This window comes from Myripristis murdjan, chromosome 3 (genome assembly GCF_902150065.1).
Source record: "Myripristis murdjan chromosome 3, fMyrMur1.1, whole genome shotgun sequence".
Classification (NCBI taxonomy): domain Eukaryota; kingdom Metazoa; phylum Chordata; class Actinopteri; order Holocentriformes; family Holocentridae; genus Myripristis; species Myripristis murdjan.
In genome coordinates, this window is record NC_043982.1 from 404,181 (window position 1) to 416,282 (window position 12,102).

At 37.4% G+C, this 12,102-nt stretch overlaps 1 protein-coding gene across 10 annotated transcripts in view; it reads right to left on the bottom strand.

Moving 5' to 3' along the window:
• Positions 1–12,102, bottom strand: part of fhod1 (formin homology 2 domain containing 1) — a 196,861-nt gene that overhangs the window by 2,811 nt on the left and 181,948 nt on the right. For 9 of the 10 annotated variants that reach the window (XM_030078385.1, XM_030078377.1, XM_030078372.1 and 6 more), the window contains 2 exons: positions 11,786–11,966; positions 5,809–5,985 (listed from right to left, as the gene is read on the bottom strand). In XM_030078385.1, coding sequence (XP_029934245.1) covers positions 5,809–5,985; positions 11,786–11,966 — 358 coding nt within the window. Of the gene's footprint in view, positions 1–5,808; positions 5,986–11,785; positions 11,967–12,102 lie in introns of those variants that run through there. The other variant, XR_003930106.1, reaches the window with a different exon arrangement.

The following is a 12,102-nucleotide window of genomic DNA, read 5'->3' on the forward strand; positions in this document are numbered from 1 at the left end:
CAGGCTGCGCTATCCTAAATCCGCAAACCGAAACCCGTGATGGAGAGAGGGAGGTAGATTTTCTCAGGGGTTCAACTGAGGCTAAAGCAAGGTGGCTTTTTATATATTTATTATATATTATAATATAGGCGCGTTAATTCAGGAGGTGGAGCCACATGTGCACGTCCACATGTGTCCAAGTGGACGTGTCACAAGGTTGTAGGCCTACTGATTGAGTAAAATCCCCGGGCCACACCACACAGACACAAGACGCAGAGGTGGAACTATGTGTAAACAAATTTATTGACAAGGTAGATTGGGCAAATAAAATATTAAAAATAAAAATATAGCACAGCTGCTGGCTTATGATAAAAAAAATAAAACATACTGGCATAAGTGTCCAAGTTAAAACAGTCTTTCCTCTAAACAGTCTATATGAGTAATATACTCCGGCGGCGTCCCGGTATCAGTGGCGTGGCGTGGCGTGGCGTGGCGTGGCGTGGCGTGGCTCCGTTGAGGCGCGCATTGAAGCCACCTGGGCATGCTCTTGTAAAAGCCCAAACTTTAGGGAATGTGGATAGCGGGTGGTGTGCTCAAGATAGCAATTTTAGGGATAGTGCATAAAACACGCCCACGGACACACCTCCAGGCGCAAATAAAGGAGTTGGCATAATGTATAGCGGGTAGTGTGGCCGCAAGATACCATTTAGGGATAGTGGAAGCTGCTAAATGCGTAATTCACGGGTAGCGGATAGTGGCAACGGCTAGCGCAGTGTGAAAGATAGAGCCCCAAATGCTATAATGTTACTACAGTTATATATGTACACTACTATAACATTAAATGAGATTTGCATTTGAGACCAAGATGACATTGCGTCGTAGTAATAATAGCATACTGCAACAGCAAAAAGCAACTTATTTGACTGGTAAAAAAAAAAAAAAAAATCTACCAGCCACCTTTGCAGATAAAAAAAGTTAATGTTGGACACTGGTTTGTATAGCTTTAGTTTTTATGCATAAAAAGTAAGGCTGCTCTTTTTCAAACAGTCTATTTCTGGCACTTTTTGTCTATTTCATTTGTTGACGGAAATGTCACTATACAGTATTTTGTCATAGCTTCTGTCAACAAAGATTAATTTTTGCTTAGTTTTAGTCTTATTTTCATCCTGGAAAAAGTGCCATTGACAAATACTTGTAGTCATAGTTGCAGTAAACAAATTTACATATTCACATATACAACACATATTCAAAGATACATTATTTCCGTGGCTAAATGCCAAATAGTTAGCCAAGTATAATTGTAGTCAATATGTATAATGCATACCAGGCCTATTACTTAAATTCTACTCATAAGTACTGGATAACTGACTGAATCCCATGCTTTTCACCAAAGTCAAATGTAAACAAACCACTTCCAAAATTCAAACTTCGGCTTCTTTCCTTCATTCTCCCAGTGGGGTGCTAACCTCACAGTTATTTTCAACAACTTTTATTGATTTGTGACTTTTAGGAGAAGCTCAGTGTCCTCCTCTGTCTATATAAAACATGAGAAGCCCAGCAGAGTCATAATGCCAGTGCACCACTGAGCCAAGATAGACCCTTCTTAACTACCCTAACCCTAACCCCCAGTCACTCCTCAGGTTCTTTGCACATACTCAGGGTCTTTGTTTTTTTTAAACAAATAAAGTTTCAATTTCAAAAAACTCTATACGCGTGGACACGGACCTTGAATATTTAACTTTTTACTGGAAATAAATTTCAGCAGTTTGAAATGTCCACAGGCAGTACTGATGTTGTGAGGTAAATTACAAATAAACTGTTGAAATCATAATTGTGCGCCAGTGTGAAAGAAGCGCTTGTTTAGTAAAAAATGCCATTAACACAATGTCACATAGTTAAACTGTTCCTTCAGCCTGTTCCCACAATCTTCTTTCACCAATTAACATAGTGTTGAAGAGTGTCTCTCTACATTGCTTAAATATGTCAAATAAGCCACTTATTTAGTCTACTTAGGTGGAGGAATACAAAGAGTGAATAAATCTGTTTGCTAGACTACTTATATGCTCGCTAATTTGGTTGTAGCCTGCCTTCTTTCACAAGAGCTTACTGTGGAGGGTGATTAGTGTGAACCAACATTAAAAGCTGAGACTTTATTGAAATAAAATACTGTTTAGTAGATTAGTGAAAGATTTGCAATAAGATCCCAACAGTCTGAAAATGGGGTACTGTCATTATTTTGCTCCACCACTGACAAATGTAGCGCAGTAGTGTAAGTAACTATAAGTTATGGAATCAGATTTGCCAAAACTATCAAACAAAACTTCCTCAGTATCAAGCAAAGACACAAATTTGAGAATAACTAACAAACAAACAAAAAAACAACACTGAAGCAAAAAAAAAAAAAAAAAAAGTATGTCATCTCAAAATTTAAAGTTTTAACTTGCAAACAAATGATTTGCGTAACAAATTACTGGCCTTTTACATTTTTGATAATATATTCTTTATTTTACAGTCCCCCCTGCTTTTTTCTCACTCATCAGACTTGTGCCTTCACTGTGGACTTTGCGGTTACTCTCTCCTTTGTGCTGCCTGAAGTTGGCACAAATGTCTTGCATTGGCATGTTTTTTCATTTCCATTGGCTACTGAGTTTTTGAGTGACAGTTAATGCAGGCACATACATTGCCATGTCACCACAAAGTAACCATAATGTCTTTAAAATGGAGCACATTTCATTAGGTTATCCTAAAATGCTAATTCTATCACAATCAAAATGAGCTACGGCAGCTTGTGTAATAAAAAATAGAATGGTAGACGTATTTCAATTACAAGGGGGAAAGAGAGCAATAGTCCCATTAATTTTACATTTTTAGAATGTTAAATTAATGTTTTTAGAGTTGGAATTGATTTTTTGTAAGTGGAACACTTTATTAATCTGTCAGGAATCTGGAGAAGATAGGTAGTGAATGCCCAGTGCCACTGTTTAGGTTGTCCAGGCCAAAATTGAAACTACTGCTTGCTGCACTGAACGTCTGGGACACTGAGCTGTCACCCAAAAATTCAGTAGCTAATGAGACATTTGTGCCAGAATTACAAACAAAAATCCAGGAAGCACAAACGACAGAGCTAGCAGCGTAACTGCAAAGCCTACAGGGACGTTTTAGTTTTGAGATAACATTTTTTTGCTACAGTGTTTTTTTTTCTCTCTCAAATTCATGTTTTTGTTTGGCCTTTTTGGCACAAATCTGATTCCATATAAATTACAGCATGTCTGCTGTACCCTCAAATTTAGATAGAAATATATACTATATCAGGGCACACTTTAGCCACCATTCAGGTGTGCGGAAAGCAGAACAGTGGTTGTGAAGAATTCATGCCAATTCAGGATGGGAGGAAAAAATACAACAAACTGACTTAATTTAAGCAAAACTTTACTTTACTAAAATTTGACTGAAATGTGAAAAAAAAAACACTGACTGACTAAATCTCTGTTTTTTCTGATAACTACATTTTAACCAAAACTTTATGAACAATAAATGATAAAAACCTGTCTACAATACAATTTAAAAATCTAAGAACACCTATATCTAAAATGAAAATCCCTGCTAAAATCAACACTGCTGCAGAAATAAAATATCAGCAAAGTATCAGTAAAATATCAGGTAAAGTAATGGCGGTTCAAGTGGAACCACCATTACTTTACCAAGTGGTTCTAGTACTCATTCCACCCTGTGGAATGTAGACTGGAATATCTACTTAGAAATGCAGCACGATTTCACAACATTTCACGCAAGTAGAACATCCTCAAACTGTAGGGGTACTTGGCTACTTCACAGGCATTTTTTTCCCCCATATTTTAATCGTGGGTTCCATTCCTTGCACAGCTCAGTAGGAGAACGAAGGCACTAAGACTATCTGCTCCTCCAAATCCAGGTGACCTTCAAACAGCAGGATGGTGGATGTGACAGTAATCTGCTCTGAGGGGATTTAGTGAGGAAGTGCAAACAGTGATATGAAGCCAGTGAGATAACAGACCTGTTTTGGACACAGCTATTCTGTTATGGTTGAACACAGAGACCTGAACAAGACTGAACTTGCTGTTGAGGCTCAGCTAGCCTTGCCCTTCTGCAGGCCCTAACCCTGAATCCTGAGCCCTGAACCCTGAACCACAAATAACTTTAATAAGACTTTGTTCCTCACCAGCCACTGCTGATGTTGGCACAGAAACATTCTACATTTGTCCACAACTAACAGAAAAAGACATTTTAGTGAAACAAAAGGACATTCTGGTGTATCAGCTTAAAAGACCAGCATGTTGAACATTGAACAAGTGTAATATCTACAACATGTTCAGGTTTCTGCTAATCTTGTCCCAAAGCAAGCAGTTGTATTTTAGAACTCTGATATCATTTTTCCTTCCTTTTCTCTAGCCGTTGGTTTCCATTCATTCCACCACAACATGAAAATGAACTTTTAGAGACTTGAAATTTCTTCACACCAGTATTCCATCACTGTATTAAGTTGTCCACATTAGTTTTCCTAAAAGCAGCAGCACAGAAGGAAACAGTCTCTCTGCCGGAAAATGGTCCCCGGGGAAACGTTTGCTTTCCACAACCATTATCAGTTCTGTGGTTTATGAATGCTGATGACTTTGTTCGTTGCAGAGTGAACTGCACTGGATCTATTCTGTTTAAATCTCAGATCTTGCTAGTTGCTTAGCTTGTTTTATCTTGTCCCTTTATCAATCAGCCATCCGCGCTATCTGCTTTAGTGTATGAAAACTATATTACAGCTTGTTTGTAATTGTTTATTAATGATTTATAAAGTTTACAAACTTATTAACAATGTAATTATAAACCATTCAAAGACCCTCTGTAAGGTTAGTCTTGCAAAGTGCTACAAAAAAAAAACCTCTCCTCCAAGTACAGCTACTAATTATGTCTGGCTGTCACGTTGGCACATTACGACGGGACACGACAAAAGCACTACAGTTTGCATATGGTCCAAAGAAATTTCAGGGCACTTCCTCATCCGCTCACTGGCATGGTGGTTCAAGGCTCACTGGCATGTTTGACTTGTCACTCTAGTTGCCAGCGAGTCCTAACCTAAACAGCTGATGATTCCCGCTTAAAGGTGCCAAGTCACTCCTCTAACACATGGTCAAATTCACTCCCTCTTCTCCTGTGATTTTCACTCCCTTAAACTTAGATTACTATCAAGGGAAGGCTGGTGAAGGTCACTGAGGCACCAAAGCTTAAAAATCTTTGTCTGCAAGACTAAAACTGCATCGACCTCTAATATGTGGACACCCAATACGGTGTTTAACTATGAGAACAATGCAGACAGAAAAAAAAAGAAAAAAAAAAATAGAATCACTGCAAAGCCAAGTGCAGTACAGCATGTATGTATTATGTACATATTACCCAGAGAAAATCAGTTTAAAATATCAGCAGCCAACCATATTAACTGATTGTGTTGAAAAATCTTTTAAAAATTGGTTATCATATCGGCTCTGATTTTCCTTGCTGGCGAGGGAGAATTACAGTCTAATGACAGCTAGATAGCTGTAACTAAAAAATAAAATAGATTATTAATTCATTATCAAGTAGCTGTTTAATTATTTAATACTGATTACTAAATCATAAATAATAATTAACTCACCATTTGTAATTGACGTAATTGTAAATACAAACAAATACTGTTATTCACAGTATTTGTTGGTAAAAGGATAACCTCTGCTACTCAAGTTTCTGCCATGATCCTGGAAAACAACCTTGAGACTGCACAAATGACAGTGACAAACAGCCAATTGCATAAGCCCATGTACTCACATGACTTCCTGTTGAGACGGGACCGTTTGCGGGTTTTGGGGCTGGAGGCCCTGTCTGAAGGATTCTGGGTAACAGACTTGACCAGCCGGTCCATAATCTCATCGGTGGCATCATCTTGGCTGTTAGCACCATCCTCTTTAGCTAGCGACATATGGGATGGACTTGCTCTGCCGAGACCTGCAGACCAGAACCAGAAGCAGGTCCAATACAGACACACACAGCACAGGACAACACGCTAACAGACTAACACAACACGCTAACAGACTAACACAGTAGTAAGGTACATACTGACATCATTTTTGGACATAATTTCAGAGAGTGATGCACATTGTTGGTCTGTGCCTGGATGCTGTATTCAATATTACAGGGGGCGCTACAGTGTTTGTTTACTTGGAACTGATTGGCTCAAAAAATGCCTGCATCATTTGCAGCAACAAATTATTTTGAAGTATGAAGAAAAAAAGGGAATTGCATTTTTCAATCTTGTTGTGCTTTATTTATTTTATTTTTAGTGCACAAGTAAGATGTGACTCAAACATTTTATCTTAATTTCAGTCTCCATACATCAGTAAGTTACCGCTCCCTCCATTTCCTCTTCTATAGTTTAGTTTGCAGTGTTGAGTAAGATACTCAAAAAAAGCAATTAAAAAGCAATTACTCTCTACAAAGGAATTTGATTACTAATTACTATAATTAAATCACTCTCTAAACAGATCAGACTGTACATTACATTATACAGTTAGGTCCAGAAGCGTGATACAATATTCATAATTTTGCCCTTGTACACCACGACTGTGAATTTGAAATGGAGTAATCAAGACATGATTGAAGTAAAGACTTTCAGCTTTAAGGGGCTCAACTGTTTGGGAATTACAGCCAGTTTTATACCTTTTCACCCCATTTTCAGAGGTTCAAAAGTAATTGGACACTTGGCTAAAAAGCAGTCTCATAGACAGGTGTGGCCTTTTCCCTCATTATTCCATGAGAAATTCAGAAAATAAAAGGTCTGGAGTTATAAGTTATACATTTTTGCATTTGCATTCTGTAGCTGTTTATCAGAACTCTCAACATGCAATCCAAAGAGTTGTCTATGCAGGTGAAGGAGGCCATCATTAGACTCAAAAACCAAAAAAATAGATAAAACAAACAAACAAACAAACAAACAAACAAACAAACAAACAAATAAATAAATAAATAAAATGTATCAGAAAAATAGCAACAACCTTAGGAGTAGCCAAATCAACGGTTTGGGATATCCTGAAAAAGAGGGAATGCACTGGTAATCTCAGCAACACCAAAAATCCTGGAAGATCACAGAAAACATCTAAAGTTGATAACTGAAGAATTCTTTCCCTTGTGAAGAAAAACCCATTCACAATGTCTAGGGAAGTCAAAAACACTCTGGATCGTCCAAATCTACAGTCAAGAGACATTTGCAAGAAAATAAATACAGAGGGTATACAGCAAGGTACAAACCACTGGTGTCACTCAAGAACAGGAAGGCAAAATTTGACTTTGCAAAAAATATCTAAAAAAGCCTGCCCAATTCTGGAACAAGGTTCTTTGGACAGATGAAGATTAACTTGTACCAGAATGATGGACAAGAAAAGTGTGGAGAATGAAATGAACAGCTCATGACCCAGCTTTTCACCTGCTGAAGACCAAATTGAAGGCCGAAAGACCCACAAACAAGCAGCAACTGAAGGCAGCTGCAGTAAAGGCTTGGCAGAGCATCTCAAGGGAGGAAACTCAGAATTTGGTGATGTTGTCCATGGGTTCTGGACTTTAGGCACTCATAGACTGCAAAGGATTTCCCTCCAAATATTGAATATAATCTTTATACCGTATTTCCCCAATTAATCGCCCGGGCGTATAATACGCAAAATCAACTTGGACCCCAGGCGTTTAAAAGAACCAGGTGGCTATTCGCTCCAGGCCTTTATTTATTTTTGCACAGATTTGCACCAGGCCATTATTGTGATGACAGTTACTGTCCAACATATTTACAGTCAGTTGATTTAAGATTACAGTACACCCTTTTTTCTAACGTTAGCTAGCTCAGGTCCCAGTATAAGCCTAAATAAATAAATAAAGCAAGGTAAAAAAAAAAAAAAAAAAGTAATGTAAATATAAAATATAAAATATATAAGTATAAACAGTATATATCAATTATAAACAATATGTATAAATATAAACAGTATGTATAAACTATAAACAGTATACGTAAATAAATATAAACAGCCTATATAAATGTAAACAGTATATATATATATCTTACATATGTATCATTTGTCCATTGACTTTTGAGCCTCTGAAAATGGGGTGACAATAGTGTTGCAAAGGGGTGGAAAGTTTCTGGTAAATTTCCCGGAAAGTTTCCAAAGATTCCTGTGGGAATTTTCACTCTGGAATATTGGAAATTTTCAGGAGATTTTTGCTTTCACTCTTTTTCCAATTTTTCCGAAAATTCCCAGGAATATTCGGCTCGGGAATTTTGGGAATTTTCTTTTTTTTTCTTGTTATCCATTTGAATGAGGTTTTTAAAAAGTTTCCATGGAAATTTAAGCTTGGGAAATTTGGAAATTTTAATTTATGTTGTTGTTAACTTAAGGTGAATGGGGCAAAAATAAACAATAATCAATAAAAAATATGTCAGCATCAATATCACCACTTTTTTTAGTTGCTGAGGGGGACATACAGTGCTGTGAAAAAGTATTTTCCCCCTTCCTGATTTCTTTTTTTTTTTGACATTTTTTGGAACGCTGAGTTCAATTTCACAAGCCACCCCTAGGCCTGATTACTGCCAGACCTGTTGAATCAAGAAATCACTTAAATAGAACCTGTCTGACAAGTGAAGTAGGATAAAAGATCTCAAAAAGCAACACATCATGCTGCGATCTTAAGAAACAGAAGAACAGATGAGAAACAAAGTAATTGACATCTATCAGTCTGGAAAGGGTTACAAAGCCACTTCTAAGGCTTTTTGACTCCAGTGAACCACAGTGAGAGCCATTAGCCACAAATGGTGAAAACTTGAACCTTGAACTCACATTTGCCAAAAAAACATCTTGATGATCCCCAAGACATTTGGGAAAATATTCTGTGGGTTAGACAAAGGTTGAATTTTTTGGAAGGTGTGCATCCCGTTACATCTGGCATAAAACTAACACAGCATTTCATGAAAATAACATCATACCAACAGTCAAGCATGGTGGTTGTAGTGTCATGGTCTGGGGCTGCTTTGCTGCTTCAGGACCTGGACGACTTGCCATAATTGATGGAACCATGAATTCTGCTGTCTACCAGAAAATCCTGAAGGACAATGTCCGGCCATCAGTTCATGACCTCAAACTCAAGCGCACTTGGGTTAAAAAGCACCATCAAGTCCACCTCTGAATGGCTTTAAAAAAAAAACAAAATGAAGGTTTTGGAGTGCCCTAGGCAAAGTCCAGACTTAAATCCAATTGAGATGCTGTGGCATGACCTTAAACAGGCCTTTCATGCTTGAAAACCCTCCAGTTTGGCTGAATTAAAACATTTCTGTAAAGAGGAGTGGGCCAAAATTCCTCCACAGTGATGTAAAAGACTCACTGCCAGTTATGAAAATTCCCGAAAATTCCCTGGAAATTCATTATAATGTAACATGTTTGCATGCATATCTGCTTATAACAAACCAAAATGTTTATTATGTATACATGTATATGACCAGGTGAATGCAGTGAATATAAATTCCCGAAAATTCCCCGAAAATTCCCGTTTATTCCCATTAATTTCCAAAAATTTCCATGGAAATTTTCCGACATTAAAAATTCTGGGAATTTTGCAACACTAGGTGACAATGTATAAACCTGGCTGTAATTCCTAAGTGGTTAATCCCATGTTTTTGTTCAACCCTTGAAATTATAGCTGAATTTCAATTTCCATCACATCTTGATTACTCCATTTCAAATCCACTGTGGTGGTGTGCAAGGGCGAATTACGAATATTGTGTCATTATCCAAATACTTATGGACTTATCTTTATTTGCTCCCAGGTCAGCAGTCTTGGTACATTTCCACCTACAGACCCAGCTTAACATCTCATCATTCAGCCTATAGTGATGTTTTTCTGGTTGAATATCATAACTGGTAAATATCCTAAAAGCATTATGCATAACTGTAGTAGCAACAGTTTCCATAGTGCTTGAAAGAGAGTTCAGTTTAAGCGGTTACATGATCCAAAGTGATGAGTAGTTTCTGTGTCTTCAGTCTTTCACTGATGAGGTCACAGAAACCAGCCAATAGATTTTCCAGGTCTCTGAAAGATCTCCCTGACAATCAGCCACCCCTGTCACCGCTCTCTCCTCAGCACTGTTGATCCAACCCACTGCACTGATCAATATTAAATCAAGCAGGCAAGACTGATTACTGATGTGATTTTTGAAGTTTTAAATTTGCCATGACTCAACTGATGCCCCATGCAAGTAACATCAGGGCCGGTGCATTGACACGGCTGAAAGGACAGCTGAAAGGACAGCCCTTTGGGCCGCCACCTCCCAGCTTTTTCCAGTGCCAGGTCCATGGCGAACACGGGACGACGAACTGTGCTTGCACATCCAACAAGTGTTTCCGTGACTGTTGAATTTTTTCTGATATCAGAGACATGGCTGCAGCCATCTATTACTGGACTTGGCTATTCAACTAGCAAGATGCACGATGCTTTGTATTCTCCCCTGCACCGAAAGGACTGAGCCCTAATTTCGTTGCATTATTATACGTATATGATTGTGCAATGACAATAAAAATCTATCTATCTATCTATCTATCTATCTATCTATCTATCTATCTATCTATCACATGATTTGTATTAGAAAAGTAACTGTAATGTGATTACCAAAAATTAAAACATCCATTAATCTGTTACCAGTGATGTAATTACAATGATGCTTTACTTGGTAACATGTTAACTCCCGAAACTATGAAGGACAAAAAATGACAAAACAAACAAACAAACAAACAAATAAATAAATAAATACACATATAAATATATAAATGCAGAAATAATTAAATTAATAAATATTTCTTCATGTTACTACTCCTACCAGGGGTAGGAGTAGTAACATGGAAGGGCGCAAGGCAATAATTTCGCCTAGGGCGGCAACATAGGCAGAACCATAGACATAATATACGTATATTATGTCTATGAGCAGAACCGCCACTGACTCCAGTCCAGGCAGTAGTAGTGGATAGGATCACACACACAAACCAATCATGCTTAAAACTAATGTAAGAACCGGCCACCTCATTAACATACGACACAGAAATACAGAAATAAATAAATGTAGAAATGTAAAAATATAGAAATAAATGTAGGAATAAATAAATAAATGTAGAAATAAATGAAGTAATAAATAAATGTAGAAGTAAATTAATAAATACATACATAAATGTATAAATACACAAATAAATAAATAAATGCATGAATAAAAACAGAAACAATTAAATAAATACAGGTAGAAATATTTATTAATTTAATTATTTTTGCATTTATATATTTATATGTGTATTTATTTATATATTTATATATTTATTGTTTTGTCATTTTTCGTCTTTCATAGAAATGGTTGGTTTTGTGTAATAGAAAGCCAAAACCGCAATTAAGCCAGTTTATTTGGTGTGACTGTCAGCATTCACTGCACTGTATTTCAGATAAAATATTTTTTAGTTAACATCCAAGTCACTGATATTTTTGCAGTCAGTGTTTTATATTGTATCGCTTACAAATGCTTGCTTACAAATAAAGCTAAAAAAAAAAAAAAATCTGAAATCTGAAAAGGAGATTCCACATCTGTATATAGTGCTGCAGACACAGAAAACTGCAGTCACATGAATTTACACGGAGTGATATGTATGAATCTGTCTCTGCACCTTTCTGCCTGTGTCTGTTTGTCTACCTCTCTGTCTATCCATTTGTCCATGTGTATGTGTGTATGTCTTACTGCGGACAGCTCTGGAGCGCCTCAAGCCTTGATGCTCGGTGGCCATATTGTTGTTGCTGTTGCTGATCAGCAGGTTCCTCATGTTCTCGTGCTCCTCCTCCTGACCTGGCTCAAAATCTGCTGCCATACAAACAGGGGAGGAGCTGTCCAGAGGAGGCACTGCCCCTGAGAACTTCTCAGTCTGAGAAGAAAGAGAAGAGGATGAAGAAGAATAGGAGAGAGAGAGAAGGAGGAGGAAAGAAAGGAGGAAGAGATGGATAAAGAAATAGAGAGGGGGCAAAATATAAAAGGATGGGGTGGTATAGAGATAGAAGAGC